This window comes from Calonectris borealis, chromosome Z (genome assembly GCF_964195595.1).
Source record: "Calonectris borealis chromosome Z, bCalBor7.hap1.2, whole genome shotgun sequence".
Classification (NCBI taxonomy): Eukaryota; Metazoa; Chordata; class Aves; order Procellariiformes; family Procellariidae; genus Calonectris; species Calonectris borealis.
Genome location: NC_134352.1, coordinates 76,104,155 through 76,128,760, shown reverse-complemented (window position 1 = coordinate 76,128,760; position 24,606 = coordinate 76,104,155). Strand labels below are relative to the sequence as shown.

The 24,606-nt window shown below is 40.7% G+C and overlaps 1 protein-coding gene across 2 annotated transcripts in view; it reads left to right on the top strand.

Annotated features, from left to right (window-relative positions):
- UNC13B (unc-13 homolog B) overlaps positions 1–24,606 on the top strand; it is a 217,829-nt gene that overhangs the window by 41,934 nt on the left and 151,289 nt on the right. For both annotated transcript variants that reach the window (XM_075138254.1, XM_075138255.1), the window contains exons 6-7: positions 2,602–2,672; positions 5,739–5,796. In XM_075138254.1, coding sequence (XP_074994355.1) covers positions 2,602–2,672; positions 5,739–5,796 — 129 coding nt within the window. The remainder of the gene's footprint in view (positions 1–2,601; positions 2,673–5,738; positions 5,797–24,606) is intronic.

Genomic DNA, 24,606 nt, shown 5'->3' with positions numbered 1-24,606 from the left:
AAAAACCTGATAGCTCTGTTTATGAAACAGGCATCTTGGATATAAGATAGGAACAACAAATCCAAGAGACCCATGGTGCTCCTTGATGCCTCGGCATGCCGCTAAACCGTGGTCTATGGGAAAGCATTGAAGCCTACCCTGAGACAACTGCTGTTCCCACAGTGTTGATGGTAATCCATTGCTTCATCCCTCCTAGATCTCTTTGGTCTTGATTTCAGGCTCCAGACCTTTGTTGTTTTGACTCTGACCTTTAGTCCTCAGTTCATGAGTATTTCTTCATCTTTTAAGGAAGTGATGGCTTTCAAAGACAAAATTCCATAGGCTTTGCTTTAATGTTTGGATTGCTTCAGGTCTTTGTTGAAGTTTGTCGTCTTAAATCTCATCAGGTTTGCGTGCTGATAGCCTTTCAGTTAATTGATGTCTGCTTTCTAGATCAATTCTGTCCAGGTTTCCTTTGAATGCCATCCCTAATTTCTGTGGAGCTCACCTAGTAAATCTGTGCAACTGTGATCCCCAGCCTTGATGATCAAAAGCATGTATGTTTTTCTACAACTCCTGTAAGAGTCTCATGTTTCTCTTACCTTCTTTTCTAATAGCATATAACAACAAAGCAATGTACTGTACATCAGAAAGAGCCACTGTCTCTGTGTATTATAGTTAAAATATATTACTTTGCTGGTCTCCCTCCTAGCAAGGAGAAATAGGTTATCTTTTTTCTACTTAATGCAGGTTTTCTAGAGCCAGGTACTAATTTTCCAGTTCCCTGAAACTTTCTCAAGTGGGACCTGGTTTATCCCCCTTGTATGGTGAGACTAGTTGCATAAAAATACAGTAGTGTTTCTGTCACAAAGGTGTAGACATTCATTTGTCATCCAAGGAAATACCTACTTCTGAAACTTCAAATTCCACTAAATCTGGCATGTTCCTTGTTCTTGTTGAAAGCCGTTAGTGTTCTAGTACACTGGCCACTATCATCTCCAGGTGTTTTGGGGTCACTGGCTTCATAAGATGATGGTTTGTGTAGCTGAGAGAGGACACACGTAGGACAGATATCCCCTTTAAGTATAAGAAGAAAGCAATACTTGGTCCTTTCTGAAAGCATCATAGGTCCCAATGGAATGCTAACCTGCCAATAAATCTTGTTCTTGTTCTTGTTTCTCTCAGGAGCGAGAGTGGGTGTAACTTTTAGAACCACCTTTTCATCACGAGACCATCCCAGCCTACTTCTCCCATTCTTGCCAACGCATAGCTTAGCATATCATTGTGGCTGTGTTCATGGGGTACAGTTCATTGCAGGAAAACAAACTTCTTAGATGTAAACTTCTTGGCTCCTAATGAGGCACCTGAGAGTGTAAAGAGTCACAAGAGATGGGAAAACTAGCTGAACTGGTATTATACTCATCCTCATTTGTCAGCGTTCGGGATGGTGAGGCTTGCAGGGTTGGTGGTGTCTAGCTGGAGCAGTCCCTGCCTCTGCCAGTCCCTTCCTGTGTGAGCTCTGAAGTTTCTGCGTTGGTGCAGTTTCAGGCCATGAACAGCCAAATTGCAAGTCATTGCCCCTTCTTGGACGCAAGACCAACCAACCACTCTATAGCCAGGGCTAAAAAAAAAAAAAAACCAAACTTTTTTCCCCTCTTTCCAAGGATTTTACACCCCCTATCCCTAAATAATTCACCTAATTCTCATGGATTGAGAGCTTGACTAATGCTTATTCTTTCAGTGGATTATTTCCCTTGGTGCTGTGTACCTCTTGCTCTATTCCTTAAGCACAGTTTCTATCTAACTTGCCTTGTGTTAAGCTTTCCACAGCAGTTCATCCGCACTTCCAAAGGTGCACTTTGAGAGATGAAATTTTGAGTGGCAGAAGTCTATGTTCCCTTCAAACCATTAGGACACTATATTACTTCAAAGTGTGAAATAGAAAATAGTTACCAAAATAAGGTGATAATGCTTGCTACTTGCTGTTAGTCATCAACTTGGTAAATCTTCTAGAAGGTAAAAGGGTTGTTGTGATTCATTTCACAATGAAGTTGCAGCGTGGTGTAAAAATAGGAGTGTGCTTTCATGTGGATATGACTGGCTATAATACTGTTTATTACCTCAAAAGATTTGGCTTATTGCCTGCAAAGGAAAATGAGACTATTTTTTTGGTATTGAATTTGTGTTACACCAGGTGCATAAGTAAGATGTGCTATTCAAGAGGAGCCCTTGTTCTCTTGAGGTTATAAAAGCCTCTAGAAGAGGCTCTTGATCTTGCTATGTGTAACAAGCATATAGTGAGTGAAATTAAAATGGCTCTTCATAAAACTAATACCTGAATTAAATCTGAACCAGCCTGTCTTACTCTTTCCTACCTTTGTGCAGTATGCATTTGGTTAATCAGCTTTAAACGAGAAAGCAATGTAAGCCCTTGAACCATGTTGCTATTTACAATGTTCATTTTCCATCTGAGTGCTAACATAAGACAGTCCTATTATTTCAAAATTAAGTGTGTGGTTTTTGTGATGTGATCTTGGAATACCCTCCCTGTTCTAATGCTACTAGTGATAAATGCAAATTTGCCTGGTTAATAAGATGGTGTGACTTACTCTTTTGGTATAGATATCCCTGAAGAAGAGGCCAGATACTGGACCAGAAAATTAGAACAAATAAATTCACTGGGAGACGATGAGGTAAATATTTAAACTGAAAGATGAATGTAGCCCTGCATGCCTTATAACTTGCTTTTATTCTTTATATTGGATCCCTGTGGTTAAGGTAACTACTGAATGTTCACCATTTACAAGTCTTCCATGGACTGTTTACAGAACTGTTTTCTCAAGTGTACTGTTAGTGTTAAGGAGAGGAACGTTTTTGCACATACTGGAAATGCTCGAATAGTTTTGTTGATGTGCGTACACTCAGAGGAAAGGTAATACCATGCTTATCTCACAAGAGAGTGAAACCATTTTTGACAAGCTGTGGTAGGTTCTCTTCATTTGTGAAATCAAGTCAAAAAGGACATTTTTGCAGTTAGCTGCTTCTGGGAAGAAGACAAAGCAAGATACTGAATCTTTCTTGGAACTGAGGACTGGAGCTGTTAGCTTTTTTTCTAATCCATGTTAATGGCTCAGTTTATGAATCTTGTATTATAATACCTGGCTTCCTGTTTTTTCTAGTGTGTACTTGGCTAAACAGCTATAAACCAGAATTTACAATTTTTTTTTTGTGACACTAGAATAGTTGCATGATTAAAACTTTTCTTTACAGTTCATACGGTTTGAAAAATAAGATTTGACATATTATGCCTGTACTAGAAGTTTAGCATTTTTAAAAAAACCCTCATGTGTCGATGTCAACATCATTGAATAGGAGTGTGGTGCTTGCTTAAACTCTTAACAGGTCTCTTTCTGTAGCAAGATAACTTGCAAAATGTTCTGCCAGTGACTGTAATAGGTTTTTGTTCTGGGATCGTTCATCTATTCTTTTCCACTCCTTATTTGACTCCTTGGGTTTACTGTGCAGATGGAGAAAAATAAGGTGGGTTTTCCTTTCGACTGAGGACAGATCAATGTTTGGGTGGATAGAAACATAACTGCTTGAGGGCAACCTCTCCTGCCTTCCTAGAAGTCTGAGAACCTCTTGGAGTTGATGACAAGCTCAATCTGTGATTTGGCCTGTCAGTGGTACTGCTGTGGTGCCTCCTTGCTCCTGTGGACAGTAGCAGCAATCTGTGCCAGGTACTTCAGTGAAGCGTAGGTGCCCTCTAGTGCTTCACTGAACTGGTTCTTGCTGAAAGATACCCTGAGCTTTGTGAGACTCCCCTTTCCCTGGAGTGCCATCCATATGTATGCTAAGTGCGTGCTTTTATCAAATACTGTCACAAAATCATAGCTCTGTATTTGTGACGTAATGATCTCAAATTTATTATGGATGTTCCCTGTCACCAGTGAGAAAATGAAAAAAATGTAAGAACACCTCTGCAGGGCCTGACCTAAGGTTCATCTTGTCCCATGTCTGACAGCGACCCAGAGTGGGGATGGTATCTTCCTTGTGTATTCCCCTAACTTGCAGTGACTTGTAGCTCAGGAACTTCCAGAGCCAGAGCAGTATCTTTGTGTTTAACAACACTTAATGGATTTTCCTTCTGCGGATGTCAGTTACCTTTTGAACGCACCCAGGTCAGTTATGTTGTAGCAAAGGAATTCAACACCTTAATTGTGCATTGCCTGAAGAAATACCTTATTTGCGCTAAGCCAACAAACCCTATGTTCTGAAACCGGCTGGAGGCAGGTTTATTTGGAAAAATTGAATGACTGATCCTCATTCATCCACTCTGTGCCACTCAGCTTTAGAGACCTCACCTTCTTGCGTAGCTTTTGAGCTGCAGAGTCCTAGTCTGCATAGCGGTATTTAGCACAGGACAACTTTGTGCCTTTATCTTCTTTTCTGTGTGTTAAGTTCAGCTATCTCCGTTCGAGACAATGGATGACCAGACTGAAGTTGCACAGTAGTGTTCAAGAAGCAGGTTCATTTGGAGTTTATATGGTGTCATAAAAACGCTTTCCAGTCCCTATTCCTACAAACACTTAATATTCAGTTTTCTTTTTGGGACTGCTGATAGCCGTTGGGCTGATGTCTTAAAAAGAACAAGCTACTGCCATTTTTGGATCTCTGAGTGTAATAATTCAGAACCCATTCCTGTCCTGTGCTGCTGAAATTGCTCATCAACAGACTTCCTTTCACCACTTTGTCAACCAGTCAGTGCTGTGAAATCAGCAGTTCTTGTTTTCACAATCCTGATTAACTCAGTGAGTTGGCAGTTTGCTGATGATAAGCCTAACCACCTTTCAGGATCACTTGTGCATTTTAAATAGCACAGATCGGAAGATAGCCACAGCGGAAGTCTGCAGGTTGTCAGCTGCCGTATAATGAACTGGTCATTAATCCTTACCAAATCCAGCGAGAGGCTGTCTAGTGGCCCTGTTTTGCACAGGTTGCAGCACCAGGTTGCTAAGGTCGCCACTTCCTTTGTCGTCGGACCTTTTTCCCTAGCAAAGACTGTCCTCATTATTTCGCTCAATTGTCCTAATTTTCTCATATCTCTATGTAATACAAGACAGAGGAGAATAACAGAATAAAACCACTGGCATTCCCCTAGGGAACACTTTGATGCTGTAACAAACAGCTTTGTAAAAAGTCAAAGCTGGCTAATTGAAATATCTCTATCCTCTAATTTAGTATTAAATGAGATGAAAAATTCTTCACTTTGGATGTGCAGTGGGTCACAGAAGAGCTTGTAAGTGTTGGCTGGGCAAACATTGTGCTACTGCCCTACGAGGCATGCTGATTATCTAACCGCTTCAGTCTCCTACTGCAGTGTTGCTGTAAGCCCAGATGAGTTTTGAACTGTTGAAGCTGTGCTTGAGCTCCCTGTCACAGTGACGTTGTGGTGTGGAGAATCAGATCTTTTAGATGTCTAATTTGAGGTCTCAGAATTGAGAATAGGGCCTGTGCTTGTAGTAAAGCAGACTTCACCTTAACCAGATGTCCACTTTTTAACACCTGGTTTTGGCATGAAACAAGAGGAGACTTAAGGGAGTGTGGCTGAATATGGATGTTAAGGAGAACATTTAATGCTTTGATGCTACCAGGGATGTTTTCTCTTATCTGTGGCATGCTGTACTCTGAAAGCTGTTTCATAAAGTTACCATTTGCTTCCTGATCGGTCTGTGTTCCTTTTTTTTTTTTTCCTTTAGTATTCCTTTCAGGAGGAAGTCCAGAAGAAACCATTGCCCAGTGCTGCCTCCCAGTGTTGTAAGTTAGACTTTTTCTTCTCAATATTTTTTTCCTCTTTCAGTGTACTTTATTTCCTTCTCTGGTTAGTTACCAAACGATGGTACATCTGAACAATATTTTCTTGTTAGAAGTACGTAAATCTCTGTGAAGCCGATAACTTTTGTCAGTTATGAAAAACTGTGCCCCTCAAATGTTGGTCTAAAGCTTCTGATGCTAGAAAGTGAAATCAAGCATTGAGTCTTTAACCTGTTTGTGTCCTCATGTGTGATAGGAACACAAAATGTGTTCCAAGTTGCCTAGATTGTCAGACCCCTGTAATATCGATGCAAGTAAGAAAATGCTGAGTTTTTTCATATAAGTTAAGTCAGGCTATGTTCTCTTTAACATAATGTGTTGAATATTATTTTTATGAATTTTTAATGAAATTTTAAGAGGAGGAGAACAGGTGGAGACAGGTAGTGCTGGTAGCCTTTTAAAATGCCCTGGAGGTTTGTGTACTTGATGCCTGATTTCTTTGACATTACTTTTAATGCTGCGTGGATAGATGAAAAATATTTTCACTAATTTCTGCTTATCTCATCTTGCATTTTTTTATGCTTCTGAAAACACAGATGGAAAAATAACCTAGGACATACTGTATCTGATGGTCTGCAAAATTAGATTTCTGAAACACTGCTTTTAACGTACAAGAGATGAAAGCTCAATGATGTCTCTTAGAATGTCTTACCTACTTTTGGCAACAACATTAATAAAATTCGAGTCTCATAATTTAAGCAAATCTTTTGTTCTCTACTTCAAATCCTGCAAGACCTGCATCTTACACTTTGCAGGCTCTTTATCCATTAGGCTGATTATAGGATCTCTACAAAACTGTTAACATTAGGAAATGTTAATTACTGTTTACCTTTTTTGAGTAGAATTAATTTATCTGTATACTGTTATTATGTTATCTTAAAACTATCTTCAACCAAACATGGACGTTAACCAATTGCCTAGGAAATCTGAATGTGATGTTTAGCTGGAACATATACAAAGCTATATGAAAGTATTCCAGCAGTGGTACCCTAGGTAACACCAAATGAGTCCTCCCTTTTTTTAGAAAGAGTGTATGTAAAGAATGAAGCATTTTTACTTTGTTTGTTTGTTTTTAAATAGTCAGAAGGGTACAATTGATTTATAAAGTGTATAAATAAGAAACGTTGTTGGAGAAACTAATATTTGACTTTTGACAAATTTTGACTAATTTGACATACTAGCATAGTATACAGAACCCCTAATGTCAAAAGATCAAAGAAAAACAGTCTGATATGAAGTGTCCAAGAACCAAACGTGTTCTTTGCTGAAATGACTTTCCTAGCTATGTGCTCTGGACTTTGCTTTTGTTTGAGAGAGTCTGATTTGATTGACTCTTCTAAGTATTGGCATGTATGGGTAAATTAGGAGGAATGCTTCTGTGTAGGGAAAGCACTTGTTCCCAAAGCATGGTGCTTTTACATCCTCAAGCTCTTGTAGCCGGTTTCTTCCCTGGAGGACCAGCTCAGCTCTTGCATATAGACATAGTAAAGACTAGAGCTGCAGCTGCCTTTTTTGTGTTGCCTGTTAACAGCCTGCATCTTGATAGAAAGTGACCTTTTACAATAATTAATTGAAGGCCCCTGGTTTGAAAAATTAGTATCGCATAAGAATTCATTTAATCATTTATGGGTTTAAAACAGTCATTAGAATTGATGTTAAATATTTAATAGCAGTATGTGGTTAATGTATTTAAGAATTTTCTAGTAATTCAATAAAGCTTGTGGCACTGAATGTACTTTTGCTTATCTATTGCCTGCAAGTATCCAACATCTATGAATATCTAATTATTTACATGGACAAATATAAAATAGACATTTAATGTAGAAGTACTTTTGAAAAATGAACTCTGCCTGCATCAATCTATGCGTAAGAATTGTAAGCTTGCCTGAATGTAGCATAGTCCTTTGGAACTCAAGAATTTAACCCAGAAGATGCATTGATTGTGTCTCTATTGAGAGCTGACTTGACCTTTGCATATGATGTAGGAGCTCAACCCCCTTTTACTTAGGAGCAGGGTGGGTGTCCTTCCCTAACCTAAAATACATTGAGTACGAAGTGTTCTTACTTAAATAGTTGATAGATATATTTTTAGATATAATAAAAATATCTTCCAGAACGTTTGTAAGACTCATCTAATTTTCCATCACAATGTGCTAGATGAGATGTGATCGCTGCTGGGAGCAGGACACAATCAGCTGGACAAAAGACTAGGTATCTAGAAAGAGCAAGAAACCTCCCGAGTGTGAGTAGTTTTTGCCCCATGAGAATATCTTCCCAAATCCTAAAAAATACAAAGTTATCTTAAAACCTGATGCACTGTAGAGCAAAAGTACAGCAAAACACTCCATATATCATTATTTCTTGAAATGCAAGCTATAAGTGGACATGTCACTGGTGTCCTGCTTAGCCCTCCTGCGGATCTCGGAAGACTCTTCTGGTTTCTTTGTTCTCGCTAGAGAAAATCCTACTCCAGCAGGCAGGGTCAGGTTCATTAAATGGGGAAATACACATCCTTACATGTTAAAATTAGATTATATTTCAGCCCTATTCTGCTTCTATGTTTTTCATACATGTCTGGTCCCTTTCTCAAACAGCCTTTTCTCATAGTTATTTCCCCATATCCTGCATGGGTGCAACTTGTTCTGTTATCTCCCCTGAATAGGGAGGGGGAGAAGGATGGAGCAAGGTGTGAGAGAAGAAAGCTGGGCCATGTCTGAAAGCCAGCATCCCATGTCTGAGGGTGGGTTTTCATCTTTGGTCATGCGTGGGCTGCTGCCGTGGCATGGTGCCATGGGGAATCTCAGGCCAGATTAGGTGCTCTAATTTTTCTGGAGATTATGAAGTGTTCAGGCCCACTTTCACAGTCTCAAGTGCTGCTTTGTTCTTAGAAGAGTCTGACCCATGATTTCTGAGGTGATGCAGGATTCGGGCTTCCTACCTATTCTTAAATGAAGCAGGTGGGTCTGTTCTTGTACATGCAGTCTCTTCTAAGCCCTACTGATTTTGACACTTCCTGCCTCTTCCTTCATCATACTTAGCCATTTCGTTTTTACCTCCCAACTTCTGTGCTTCCCTATATGTTTTTCCTGCCCTGGAAAGATCACATGCTTCCTATTGATTTAACTTTCAGTGATCTCAAGCAATAAGCAAAGCACTATAGTGGCCATGGATCCAGTTTTGTTTGCATTTCCATTAAATGTAATCGTAATTCTTAATTTCCTGATACCTCCTTGTTGGGTAACTGCAGCATCCTCATATTGGCTTTTACCCGCAACCTGAAATTGAATGTAAATTAAAAAGAAAGCAAGCTTTTGTTGTCTGGAAATTCACTTTAAATGAAGCAGATTGAAAAAATGTTATTTGATTACTTTGGCATTCATTGGGTCAATAAACTCTTGAGTTATTTATTGTGGTAGGTATAGATTTATTTTCCTTGTATGCTCAAGATCATTTCTGGCAATATAAAAGTCCATTATAATCTGTAAGTGAGTCACTCTGTCAGTATTTTAAACGAAGCTCTGACTTGGAGCAGACACTGTGCAAACAGGGGTGAGAAAGGTATTCCGCATCTTTGCGGAAAAGATTTGGCAGTCTTAGTTAATATCAGCTACTGTAATACTGTCCTATACCTTTTGTCAGGGAGTTTACAAATCTGGAAGAGAACAGGTTTGTTCAGTATGATTCTCAGAAAAGATAACCTAAGTGCCACTGAATCAACCAGTTATGTCTGTCCTCTTATCTTTGACTGAAAATCTTTCTAAGAATGCTTTATCCTCCCTTCTCTGCATATATTTTTTTCTTCCACTTCCTTGAGTCTGTGGTGTTGCTCTTTTCACAGTAAGACCCTGATAGACCACAGTGCACCATAGTTCTGTCTTGCATGTCTTTTACTCTGTAAAATCCCTGTCTACCAGGGCTGTGGGGTTTTTTTATTGTAGGTTTTCTTGGTTGGTTGGTTGGTTTTTTTCCCCAGAAGAAAGTAAATTTGTTGCTTGGCTCTGGATTGTGAGTTGGTGCAACAAGGAAAGAAAACTTTTCTGATACACTGTTACACCAGCAAAAAGAACCAAAGCTAGCCTGTGCTTGGTCTGCGAGCAAATCAGAGAGAAAGGAGAAAGACAACATCCCCTCTAGAAGAATAAGAAGGAACCCTAAATCCTATCTGGAATGCGTGTGTGTGTGTATGTGTGTGCACATGCATGCAAGAAAAAAATGCTACAGTTTTGTTGTAGATACATAAGCAGCCTTTTGACTAGTTAAAAGCTGGCAAAACGTTTTATACGCATTATAAGAATGGGTGTCATTTGATGCCAGATCAATTTGTTGTGTTGACCCTTCTTTCCCACTAATATTTGAAGAAATCTATTTCTGCAAAATGTGTAAAGCAAAATTCTGTTAATATCTACACATTCACTACTGTTTCAAAAGTACCAAAGGCTGACTTTGAGAGTTTTCATTCCTGATGCCCTTTAGTTCTCTTTTTAGGAGCTCAAGTTCCACTGATGCATCAGGAAGGCTTGTACGCTCCTCTGCATAGACTGACTCTAATGCTGAGATTTCGGTGCTTTCCATGGCACTGATGAGGAGCTTTGCTAAAAAGCCAGATGGCTGCCTTCCCTGCCCCCTGCTCCCCAGCAAGCCCTGACAACATCCACACCGATTTTGTGTTTAGGGTGCTGCACTGTGGATGCTAGCATCTTTATGCTGCCGTTAATGTGCGGTTGGGTTGGGGCTATCAAACCCTGCTGCTAGGATTTCCGCGGCACAGATGGTACGGTTCTAGCAGCAGCCGTGGCACCAAGTGCACAGATCTGGGCCCAAGGTAGCTGGGTAAAGCTCTTGCTTAAAGAGCGTGGTTGGCAGGATATGCATTGCAGCCTGTTTTCATGGAATGAAGTCATAGCCATCCAGGGTTACACGTGCACTCACTTGAGCATGCCATCTTGTGCTGTTGTCGAATCCTTTGGTTTATTCTAGTCAAAGAAGATGTTGGCTGCCATCCACCAGTGTTCAACTGGGTGAACTGACCCTATGGCAGTAAATGTGCTGAAATGACATCCTATTAAGAGATTTTTTTTTTTTCTCTTTGGTAACAATATGTAAAAAAATAATCTGCTATACCAGGCTCTCAAGACTAGGCAGCATCAAAATGCTTTTAAGCAGGCCATAACTTGACCATCTTGATCGTTCATAGAGATGTATGATCTGTAATAGTGCAGTAGCAGGCAGCATAGTCGGCTGCCCTCCTTGTTGTAGAGATGTATGCTATACGTCTAGATTCTTGCTGGTTTTTTTCTGGTTACCATCCTGCTTCTGAACTTGGAAACAACAGAGGTCAGCAGCTGCCTACGGCATCTCTAGACCAGGCCGGTTTGGGAAGAGTAAGGAAGAGGTCAGTGATTATTTTACCCTTCTCAAGGGTAGGTGACACTAAAGATCCTGCTGCAGTCATTGAAAAGCAGTACTCCAGAAAGAGTAAAGCTACTGGCCACAGTGCAAACAGTAAGCCTTACAGCAGTCCTCAAAAAATGTTCAGTGTAAGTGTAATTTAAAACAGGACGTATGAATGACTTTTTTTTTTTAATTAAGCTAGGTGGAGGAAAAACTACTCCTGTCTGTACAAGTGAAACCATTGTATGAGCTGTTTTGTGGTAGTTTGCTGATGGGCTGGGAAAGCGAGTTCCTTGGCCTCTCTGCTTCTGGGTGACTGGCAGCTCCCGTTCTTCTTTGTTTAGGATAAATCCCATCTGGGAGACTTGTTTTCTTGTGGCTCTGCGGTACTCGCTGCCGGGGCTGGCTGAAGGCATGATAGGTCTGCTCAAAGGAATGCAGATTCAAGGTCTTGCTCTAAAATGTCCGCCTGCATTTTTAGGATGAAGCTTGCTACTTCAGGACTGCGTATGTCTGAGGAAAAGTACTCAGCAAGTGGAAGTTAAAAATAAAAATACTGGCAATGTTAGAAGATTACACAGTAACAAAGTTTGACTTACTGCTGAGCTCTAGAGGAGAGCAGATCTGTAGTTTTGCGGCTGATCCTCAAATGTAGTTTGTTAGTTGTTTTCCTAGAGTACATGCTGTATTCTGAAAGGTGTTGACAAGGAAATAAAGCTTTGGCTTTTAAATAAGCCCCAAACCTAAAGCTTTTCCTGAAATGCTGAACACTGCTAATACTGACATGTGTCTCTATAAGCAGTGATCAAAAAAAGTAAATCCTCGGTTAATGACATTAGGTTTCATAATTTGTTTAGTGCTCTTCATGAATGCTTCTTCTTTTCTCTGGTGGGGATTTTTTTAAGGACTCTGAAACTTTATTAGTCATCCTTTAATGTCATAGCAATAACAGAAAATTAATTTGAATTTTGTTACCACAGTGGAATATAACCTTTTTAAAATTAGATTAAAGATTTTAAACTGATAGAAAAGTTATTGCTGTTGATGCACAAGCCATAAATATGTGTCCTTGAGCAATGAGGCTTGTACTGAAAGTCCAAGATTGAAAATCAGAAGGAAAAAAGGCACCAAATCTTTTACCTCTGCTGCTGTAGAACATTATATTCCTCTTTGCTATTATGCATATATGTAATGTTAGGTGATCCACTGTAGTCCAAAACTATATCTCATGACGAGTATGTAAAACTTTTGTTGGTTCTTGTGTTTACATCTCTTAGCCAAATTGTTTGTGTGACTCGGTAGCCCAGAAATTTGTAAGACGGGACAGCTGTGTTAGGTATTAGTGATAGAAATGTTACAGTTTTACCATTGTAGATAAAATTAAGTGGCATTCTGCCGGATTCTTTTTACTGTAGTTATTAATGAGTTGCACAAGCTTGTAATAACTTAGTGGATACTCTCGATGATTTGATGGTGATCCAAGCCCTGCTTAAATTCTCAGCTCTCAATTTGATTTTGTTTAGCCGTAGTAAAGGTGGCCAGAAGGGCCATTTCATTTACTGAAATAAAATACTCCAAAATTTCACCATAAGCTGAATGTTAAACTAGAGTAAAATGTGGTGACAAAGAGAGAGTGGTGAGCAAGGAGAGTACTCTAGTGTCGTACTCTAGTGCCTGTCCTTGTCTCTGTCAGCTCCTTTTAGCTCATTTCCCTCCTGTGCTTTCTCACCTCCTTTTGTCCAGAGGTCTTAGCCCTCACCTCTTGTGTTCCAAAACTGAACTGGAAATGGTGGTACTTGTTATGAAACCCTCTTGGTCATCCTGCTTACTGAAAACTTGGCTTTGTTCTAAAAAGCTAATCAGTGTTTGTTTTGTATTTTAGAAGCTTACTCTACTGAAATACCACATTTTTAATTTTGGGAAGTACATTGAATACTGGAAGAATGTACATTTTTGTGGAACCTGAAATTTGTGTTCACTGTGTTGAGGGTCTTAGCCAGGGGAAAAGGAGGTTTATTAAATCTAGAAGAAAGAACTGTCCAGGACCTTCCCAGCTCTGTTTGTGTTCTATAAACAGTACTTTATCAGCACCAAATATAGTGTAATTTCCTGAGCTCAGTTTACTTTTATAAGCTCATTTAGATGCTCTCTGTCTTCGCTCAGCATGGGATATAACAGGAGGATTAAATAATTTGTCAGCATGACTGTAAGCAGTGGACAGCAGTAAACGGTAATGTTCTGACGGGGTTAGTATGTCCCAGCCACTCTGAGACTTGTAAACAGAAATGAAACAAAATGGCACACAGGCAATCAAATTAGACTGCATTAAAAACTTGGAATATTCTGCTTTTCTGGTGTCCCTGCTGATCCAGGCTTGACAGTGTGAAGTGGGGAGGAGGAATTCTTCCTTGAGTAGTTGCATAATTGTGACACAGAACGAGCATATGTTATGTTCAGCTAACTGTGGGAACTTAGATGTGCTTTATAAAATGTGTTAACTACAAGAATGTTGTAGCTTCCAAGGCACCAGGCTTCTGGCATTGCTTAGTCCTTAATTGGAGATTTATACGAAACCTCATTTTTTGAGTACTGAAACTTATGAATACAAAATAATGTGATAACTGAGACACACACTGTTAGTATTTAAGACACACGGAGTAACTAGTCTGAGTTGTCTGTATCATCTATTCCAGTGTTAATGTAATGTTGTTGTTGTACGTTTTTAGAATTACAACTTTCCATTTTCTATCTGTCTGGATTTCTTGGTGTTTTCGATTCAAGTTTGTACAGGCTTAAATTTGTTCCCAAAGGTGATCTGGAAAAGATTTTTTCTTAACAAATTGAGGTTATTCATATTATTTTTATGAAGCAGAAAAACAACTTGAAAAGACTAAAAAGAAATTCTGTTTTCATTAACCTTCAAAATATCAAGACTGTCAGCCCAGGTCATCTGCGATTATGCTGAAGGACCGAGATACATACTGTTAGCTCCTGAATCTTAAATGAAGCAGCATATGTGTTGAATTTTTAATAAATTCATCTTTTATCCAAAATGTTAGACACTGAAATGAAGTGGGTGTTAGTAAAAACAAACAAAAGCGGAGTTTTGAGATTCTGGCTGAAAATCCCTTACTCTGTTATTGCATCTCTTTCTGTTTGCTCCTGCAGCATTGCCTTCCCAGTTAGTCTCTAGTTGTTGCATGCCCTGGTTAGCCAAGACCCAACTTCTCCATGTGAGAAGACTTGCAGGGTAAGGAGCTGCCGTTCTCCCCACCCTGCCCTGCTTGGCATTGACTGCTGTTTGACTTAGGCATGGAAATAATAGTCTCTAATCTGCTTTTGAAAGTTTGTGGGGTTTTCATGCTGTTCATAAGGAACTTGGTAGCAGTAAGGTAGATGGGTAAGTAGCTGTCTCAGGGATATCCCTGTCAGTTTAAGGACTTTGTCTAAGGGAGGTGGTAATGTTTCTCCTCCAAGGACAGACCTTGTATCTGCGAGGCTTGTTTTTAGCACTTGGTGGTTTTCTCATTGTTGCAGTTTGTGAGTAGTGTTGTGCCAACCATCAAACCATTTGCTGTGAAGGAAACAAGGGCTAGGAACAGTCTGAGCTGGTTTCAGGGGTCACGCTTTCTGTTTTCCCTTAAAGAGCCACTCATTGCCTCTGTGCAGATTACAGTGGTTTGTGCTGAGGTTTGTGCAGAGGCTGTCAGTCCGGGAATTTTATCTTTGGGAGAAGATGCAGGACAGGTAAGCTCCGTTTCCTCTGCAGTTTGTCTGATCTGCATACTGGTTTTGGAAATTTATAGTATCTTCTGATATTTCTTCCCCAGTTGCTTTGGGATGTAACTTGTGCATTCACTTGCGAATAATGACATGGGTTTAACTGTTACCGTAAGTTGGCAAAATAAGCACTCTCTAAGACTTGCTTTGGGGTTTTAGAAAGCAGGCATTCTTTAATGCGGCGCCGGGCGCACAGGGGATCACTCCACCTAGTGTGCGCACCAAATCACTCAACCATAGAAGTTATATACAATTAGAATATACATATTCATTACATTTCCGAGAAATAATCTAAATATTAATGTTATTTCCCGGCATTCATTAACATATGCAAAAGTCTTTGACCCATGCTCCCTTGTGTTCATTGGTGGTCTTTCTGGGTCTTCTGGTGGTCTTTCAGGGTCCTGGTGGTCGTCGATAGTCTTCCTCACAGTGTCCTTTAGTTGAATTCAGTCTTTACGCATGCCCGGTTTTAACCCTTGGCTTAATTAGCACAATTCTCATTAGCACAAACTAGCTTAGGCTGGCACAACTCCCTTATCTATTCTACTCAAGATAGGAGGTTAGCTTCCTCATCTATTTTACGCAGAATACAAAGTTTCAAGGCCTTTTTATCTACTGAATACTCCGGCCTGTCTATTCATAAAGCATTCCCAACCCATCTACATCATTTCAACCACAGAATCATATATATCTTCACTGTTCCTTTGTAACTGGTGTCATAACTAGCAGGTAGTCTGAGTGCAATAATGTTGTGCCACTGCAGAGTTTTTCTGGATCTTTAATAGTAATCCAGGCTGCAAATGCCTGAATGCTGGCTTCCTTTGCCTGCGATAGGAACCTTTTGATGGAAGGAGGTGCTGAGGTTGCTATCCCATGTGTTAGTGGCTTGAGATTTTCAGGAATGAGATACACATAAGCTATTGTTTGACTTATACATTAATAGGAAATTGTCTTCTCTTTAATGTGAACTATTTAATTAAAGCTCAGTGCAGAGTTCTGTCAACTTCTTGCTCTTTTTCCTCAGCCCTCTCCCCGTGTCCCTCTCTGACGCTCCTGCTCTCCCTGCCTCTTGTTCCCATACCCTTCTTCTGGTTTTCTCCCCTTCCCAACTCTCTTTGCTGCATGTGTGTTACTTCTGTTTTCTTTGCCAGTTTGGTTGCATGTTCCTCTTTCTCCTCTCCTTTTCCCCTGAGAAACACTCGGGCCTTTGTCAAAGCTGATCATTAGGCAATCCGTGAATTTTTGTTGTCATAAAAAACAAGCCTGTGATGACAGCCCTGTGGTCAGGGTCATGTAAACACTGGCTGGTGGATCCTGGCAGGCTTCTGATGCATCTGGGTACATCTTCATCTTGCCAGCACGGCTGACTCAGATGCATTGTCCAAGTGATGGATTGTCTCACTTGCTGCTGTGGACCAGAGAAGCAGCATTTGTCATGTCTCAGACTGTAGTCGTCTGGTGTTCTACTCTGTGGACTTCAGTTTTTCTCACTTGTTAAGTTCTGTAAACAAGAAAAAAGTTTTTATTTGTTATTCTTGTAGACAGGAGAGGAATAACGCTTTTATACTCCATGGAAACTGCATGTATTCAGCATTATACCAGCTTAAGATGTGGTTCATTTTAAATCAACCCGGTAAAAAATATCATTGAATTTGTTCCATGCTCATAGTTGGTCAGAGCTGCTTCGTTTAATGACCTGAGTAAACATACACGTTACTTTTTTTTTCTCTAACTACTCCTGTAGGAGTCGGAAGGGAATGACCTACCTTTGAAGCTCTACTAGATAATAGAAGTGCCACTTAAACCTGAGCTATGGCTGTGCCTGTGGAAAGCACCACGTGTGTGTGCGAGAGCCTGGAGTCCAGGGACCCTGAAGTATTGAGGTGTATCTGAGGAACTTCATTGCTTTTTAAACCTTTGTGTCTGAGAAGAAAGGAGCAACCTGGTTGTAGCTCTGATGCACCGTTATTTCCCAGATAGGGAGAGAAGGTTAAACCCTGGTTTGCTTTTTTTTTTCCTTGGGGTAGTCCACATCTGTGCCTATTTTTCCTGCCCACCTTTTCTTCCCCCATAGAATTGAAATGGCAACAGAGCCCCTCTGTAGTACATGTGCATAGGGACTAAACCCTTGGGAAGCCCAAGTTACTTATCAAGACCAGTTATTGCTTATTTAAGTACCAGTCTGGTGGTGATTTTTTGGGACAAAGATTTTTTTTTTCAGAACTGTTTTTTGCAATTTTAGCTAAAAGCAAGACCTAGCCCATTCTAACTTTGTGAGTCTTGTTAATGAGGGCAGGGGGAGGGATATGTTGAATCGTCTGAGCTATCTCCCTCTTGGAAATGTGTGCCTGGCTGGTAGCTGGAGATGAGGCTGGTAGCCAGGATGGAAAGCTCTTGCTTGTTCTCTGCCTCAATGTGAAGGATTTGTTTATTGCCTGCTGCACTTGTGCCTCAACATTCCTGTAAACTTCACTTTTTAAAGTGTTTTTTACACACCATCTTCTAGAAATGCTGGTTCTGAAGCTTTTATTGGAGTTGCAAGTTGTGTGCGTGCTTCCAAGACGCCTTGAGGGTTGTACGTAGTAGTTTGTTGCCTCGATCATACTGAGTATGACCTTGGGGTGACAACATGGATATTGATAAGTAATAACTTGGCTGTCTTACCGACTTCCAGTTTAGCTTTAACACGAATTTGTTGTCACCTTTAATTTTAACATGGAGAGATTTGCTTACTGTTGTAGAAATAACTTGTGACTATTTGCATCCTTAGGATGCTGTGAGAGCTCTTAAGTTTTTTACCAGTGTGTATATCTAGCTAAGAAAGTACTCTTCACTTAACGCTAGTTTACATGCACACATAGTTTTTCATGCTATTATTACTGGTGTGGTGCTTTCACCACTGGGTTAACTTTGTTCTGGAAAGGGGGCAGAAGCAACTTTTGCCACTTGACTTGCACAGTTTAGCCTAGAATCAGATACTGCTCTTAACTAGACTCTGGTTTCTGGGACGTTCTGTCTCTAATCCTGATAATGTGTGTACTAGGAAATAATAGTGTTTAACTGCTCTTGCTAAGTAGTGTGTTGATAATTATTTTGTCTGTTTGTGTTAATAAATGCACGATTGCTTAATAAATCCTAGAGTTTATAGTGATCTTAATCTTCAGAATGTCTTACAAACAAACTGGACAGTGAAGAGTAAGCCCCAAAATAAATTTAATGTTGTATTTATAAAAAAAAATTCTCTTACATTTTCAAGCTCGCAATCTATAAGGCTTTTAAATACATGAAAAGTATGCTTGTGGTTTGTTTTTCTAAGCTTTCTTTTTCCATTCCTATTCTTTGCTGCCATTTGTGTTACATGCAGGCAACTGGAGTTATTTCGGATGGGGAGAGCAGCTGAGTACGTAACAGTTTGATTTCTTGCAAGTTTTCTGATCCTGTAGTGATGCAGCATGCTCCAGTACGAGGAAAGTGGAAATATTCATGCATATAGAAAATCTGTTCCATTGTATTTTCTTTTACTTTCACTGAATCTTCATGTTTGTGTGGATGGATGGCTGTTAATTTTTTCACAGTTTGGCTTTGTTTTGGCCATGTTTTAAACGAGTTGCTTGTGCTTTCTACTGGAATTTGAGGACAAGATGGCAGAATTGGACTATTATTCTCTTCCTGTAAAGGTGATTCTGGTTTTGTGCTTGTGTATGTCTTTTGTGTTGGTCGTCATACCCACATAAGCCCAAATCAATGTTTGGAGTAACTGAAAAACACAAGGAAATCTATAGTGATTGTTTTACTAAGATCCAAAGATATGCTGGAAGTGATCACAGAAATTCCAAATACTACAAGCAGGAGCAAATCTGAAAGCAGAAATGACGGGTGCACACTAGTGTGACAGAAGGGTTGTAGGTATTCTAGCATATTCAAGCTCAGGAGACAGTATCATGGCAAAAGTGCTAGGATTTTGCTTTAACTAGCGCTTACCAGCCTTGGAAAGATAAAACTCAGATACTGCAGCTGTCTGTGATCTGTAGAGCTAATGCCTGCACCGGAAGATTGGTGTGATAACTTTTGCAGAGGCCGCAAGGTTTTTGTTAATTTTTTCCAGAAAATGTGCATGAAGCATTTTCACTTTCTGAAAGTCCTACAGGTTCCAACAGGCAAGGCTTCTGCTCAGGCTACTCCTGTAGGACCTGCAAAGATTGATCCATCAGTCTTAAAATGAAGGTGTCTGTTCCCTGTGTCAGAACCAAGACCGAGGGTGTTGCTGATGGGAGCATGCAAAGAAAGATCACTGTGACCGCTGCCAACAGGGAGGGAATTCTGCCTGATGCTTTTCCATTTTTGACATAATGGATTTTGGACAGGACACTCTTACTGCAGCCAAGTAACTTAAATCTAATATCCAGGTAATGTTACAGTGCATTTCACACATGGACCTGCTCTGCATTTTACAAGTGACTTCCCAGTTCCTCCTCCCACAATATGTTTTGTCCTCCTTGTTCTCCTGTCTTTGATCAAACCGTAAGTTCTTTGGGCATCAACAGTGTTGACTGATTTCCTCACGCTGTTGGTGTTGGATGTCTCAATTGTTTGGGGTTATTCTCAGTGATGTGATAGGATAACTGAGAATTAACTACACTTTTGTGTTTTCTTTCTTTTATTCCCCAATTTTGTGTGTTTGGGAGGGAAATGGGGTGCTTAGGCATTGGTCAGTCAGAGATTTAGGAGGGTTGTGTTTATCTGGAGCGTTGGTGTGTGGTGATTTTGTTTTAAAAGGTACTTGTATTAATGGAGCTCCCTCCCTCCCTCCTTCTGCTTCATCCTTCCTGAACTGCCCTCTTTGATATCATGTTAGCATCCTTATAGGCAGGCTTGGGCCAGTGTTGATGATGTTTCCATTAGCTTGACGGTGTAATGAAAAAATATACTTCTAATTGTAAACTTACACCAGCAACTGAGAAGGAAGCAGCGGAAACAGCATGTTGGTAGCTAGGAGGCTTTTTCCTGGTGAGAGCTTGCAAGAGGAGTGCTGTAGCCCAGAGCCTTGCTAGTTGGGCAGAGGATGCTTTAGAAAAGGGACATCTTGTGCTGCCGACCTGATTTCATTTTAGAAAAGGGAAAGACTTAAAGTAGGGTAGATGTTCAAGGCAGTGTTCGCACTTCTGACTGTCAGTCCAGTTCTTGACTGTTGAGTGTTTCAGCAGCAGGAAGTATTTTTAAGTGGGAAAAACAAGCTTATGAAAGCTCTCAAACTGAAGACTGAATATTGCTAACTTGCTTTCTTAAAATTACGCAAATTTATGATGTATTTTTAAGTGGTGAGGGCAATAGGATGGACTAATGATCTGCAAAGTTGCACTTAAGTCATTGCTCAAAAGCTTTTCAGTTTTTAGCATCGAGAGCTATAGAAGAGCCTCAAAAAAATGACCTTGTGTCTTTTTCAGAGTTTTTTTCCCTTTTTGTTATTTCAATAGTCCTCTTTAAACTTCTCTGCATCTTAATTACAAGATTTCACAAAATGTACATGATGATCAGAAGTGACCCATGGTTCGATAGACGATGGAGTATTGGGGTCTGAGACTTAGGGAAAGAAGTTGTTGGCAGCTATTGTGAAAAGCAGTTTAAACGGATGAAGGGTGGGGAGGCTGAGTCACAAAGGCCCTGGTGTGGAGCTGGCAGAGATCTCTTCTGGACTTGGGACTGGAAGTCATTCCTTCAGTTAGTACACTTTCTTCTCTTCTACCGTTATAAAAATAGACAAAAGCTATGAAAAGCTTGGTGGCTTATTTTGGAGAAGTAGTGGGGATTTTGGGATACAGAACCTTACATGAAACTCCTTCTTCCTGAGTGCCTGAGTGCTGCACTTAGTGCTTTTGTCAAAGTTTTTGCTCAAGTTTGTGGAGGATAACTGAGCTTAGGGACTGGACCCCAGCTCCCAGTGTCTGATGACACACCACTGCTAGAAAAGCAGCAGCCAATTTCAACTGAATGCAGCTGTGGAGCTGCTGCTGTGCATTGGGACCTTAAACCAACAAAAACAATTTTTGTTGATGTTTTGATGTTTTCACACATCCAGCCACCTGTAATTCATCCAGCCACCTGTAATAATTTTGCTGTTAACTTTCCTTCCTATGCTGAAGCTTGTTGTAAAGAAAGTTGCCAGAAGTTAAATGTGACTAGTAGAGTGGTTTTGAGGTCAGCATGTTAAAAGCTGTATGTGTTCTGCCTTGCAGCAGTGGTGTAATAACTTCTGGAGGCAGGAATGGGAGGAATAACAGGGTTTCCAGGAGGCAGTTTGTTTCAGAGAAGCTATCTCATTTCTTGATTTTCCCCACTCTTTGTGAAATCCTACTGTGTGATGTGACTGAAGTCCAATGGGTTTTCTTCTTATGCTGCCTATATGCATGAATATTCAATTATTAAACATGAACAGCATGCTTCTGCCCTGCTCCTTCAGCCTTACCCCCCACTACCTAAACAGTGGGTTCAGAGACAAAGAAACAGTTTTCATCCCGTGAGAGCTCTTTGGTACATGTGAAATTTCTCAAACTGGGATAAAACAATTACTGACTTTTTATGTATATTGTTATGTATTTTGTTATTAATTAACCAATCTTCAGAGACTGAGGCTAAGCTACAACTTTCTTTATGGAAGACTTGGTGTATCATCTGTTTGAAGAAGACAGTGCTTGAATTTTTCACACCATGTGTGTTGTGAGGGATATTTTGCTGAAACATGGGCTGTAATGCCTGACCCCTCCTTTTGAAGGGATGCTACATCCCCAAAGCTGCTTCTGCAAGTTCTTGTCAGTCTCTTGCTTAAATAAAATTTAAGTGTTTAGTATGTTGATAAATGGGATCATCACCATGTGCAGGCATTTCACAGCATACTTTCTTGCAAAGGTAATATGTGCTATAAGCCACATATGGGCCAGGTTTTGGTGCTTTTAATCAGGCTGAGCAATGTCTTCATTTGTGAACGCTTCTGTTAAATAAAGTGAGATTGCTCATAGGGTAGGTGCAATGCAGCATGAATAAGAGTTTCTGCAGTTGGCCCTTATTTATGAGTCAGTTGAGGATTTCTGCCTGGTATTAACATCTATGGATGCTGTAGAGAATCAATGTGTTCCTGCCTCATCGACGTTTGTGGTAGCTGGAACCTTGCATCCTTTAAACGTGTCACCAGGGAGGCATTTTGTGTCATGACCTCTAAGAGACTTCCTCATGCTAAACACCAGTAAGAATTGGGAGAAATTCTGGTGCCACCTTTTTATAAACATATATGCTGTAAATGTTTGATTAACATTTAAGCTAATCAGCTATTTTTAGATGTTGCTTAGAGATACTGTGGTTCATATGGGCAATCTTCATTCCATAGTGCAGAGCTGAGATGCGATGACTGGTTAACAAATCCAGATAGTGCTTCTGCGACAGTCTGATCAGGGAATTGGGAAATCTCTGAGCCCATCAGCTGGGCAGAGTTGCTGACCTGGAGAAGCTGTGTCCTGCTTCTGGTTGCCTGATAACCATAATTGTGTCAGTCTTTGCATGACTTGATATTGAGTGTAGCCCAGTATTAGTGAGTTACTGGATTCACTATTGTTTTGACCCAGATAATGTGCTAGTGATTTTTATTTGTTATTATACTGTTGTGGTGAGATAGAATCATAGAATCATAGAATCATAGAATCATACAGGTTGGAAAAGACCTCTAAGATCATCGTGTCCAACCGTCAACCCAACACCACCATGCCCACTACACCATGTCCCTAAGGGCCTCATCTACACGTCTTTTAAATACCTCCAGGGATGGTGACTCCACCACTTCCCTGGGCAGCCTGTTCCAAGGCCTGACCACTCTTTCAGTAAAAAAATTTTTCCTAATGTTCAATCTAAACCTCCCTTGGCACAACTTGAGGCCATTTCCTCTTGTCCTATCACTAGTTACTTGGGAGAAGAGACCAACACCCACCTCGCTACACCCTCCTTTCAGGTAGTTGTAGAGTGCGATGAGGTCTCCCCTCAGCCTCCTCTTCTCCAGGCTAAACAACCCCAGTTCCCTCAGCCGCTCCTCATAAGACTTGTGCTCCAGGCCCTTCACCAGCTTCGTTGCCCTCCTCTGGACGCGCTCCAGCACCTCCATGTCCTTCTTGTAGTGAGGGGCCCAAAACTGAACACAGGATTCGAGGTGCGGCCTCACCAGTGCCGAGTACAGGGGCACGATCACCTCCCTATTCCTGCTGGCCACACTATTTCTGATACAGGCCAGGATGCCGTTGGCCTTCTTGGCCACCTGGGCACACTGCCGGCTCATGTTCAGCCGGCTGTCAACCAGTACCCCCAGGTCCTTTTCCTCTGGGCAGCTTTCCAGCCACTCTTCCCCAAGCCTGTAGCGTTGCCTGGGGTTGTTGTGGCCGAAGTGCAGGACCCGGCACTTGGCCTTGTTGAATCTCATACAGTTGGCCTCAGCCCATCGATCCAGCCTGTCCAGGTCCCTCTGCAGAGCCTTCCTACCCTCCAGCAGATCAACACTCCTGCCCAGCTTGGTGTCGTCTGCAAACTGACTGAGGGAGCACTCGATCCCCTCGTCCAGATCGTTAATAAAGATATTGAACAGGACCGGCCCCAAAACTGAGCCCTGGGGAACACCGCTCGTGACCGGCCGCCAACTGGATTTAACTCCGTTCACCACAACTCTCTGGGCTCGGCCGTCCAGCCAGTTTTTTACCCAGCGAAGAGTGGGTTTAAATTGTTTATCCCTAAAGCTGTTGATCTGGTGTCTTTTACCAGATTCTGAACCTGTAACTCAGTTGGACTGCCTTAAGCCCCTGCAAGTGCTTATAATGATTATGCAGCCACAACTGGAAGAACTTTGCATCATAGCAGAGTTATCTAGGCTTTACCTTAAATTAGAGTTACATCTGATGGGAAGAAGAAATTAGTTGAGCAGCAAAATGAGACATTAGAAAGCTCTTTGAAACAGTGTTTCTGTCCCAATAAAAGTAATTATTGTGCATTAGACAGTAACGGCTCAAGTGTTCAGTAGTGACATTGCTCAGCTGAGTAACAGCTTGTTATCCTTCTGAGGATGATGTGTGCCTTGTATCTACAGATAGATCAGCCCTTGCTCCACAGACTGGGAGTTTCGTGCTTCTCAGAGGATTTAGCACTTTGGCATATCAAATCATTTTTGTGTAGCACATCTTGAGTGTTTCTCCTATGCACTGAACTGTAATAAAATTGATGGACACTGTGCTTTTAATAAAGCTGAATAAAGTGGTATGTGATTGCTATTCATTTCTATTCAATTGACTAGAGACTGACAAGAACTATGCAGCATTTAAACTACTAAAAAGCAGGAGACTTAACTGCATTTTTGGTGTGGACAATCAAATTGAATTGATTGTACTTCAGAGAGGAGAGCTGGGCTTCTTCAAGTGGTTTGTATTTTGCAGACATGTTTTCTGCTGGGGTTGTTTTCTACTCTTCCATCCACTTTAGGGAACTGATATAATCTTACTCATTTGGGAAGGAACTGAAAAGATCACTAAGAATAAACTTTACCTTGGATTGAAAAAA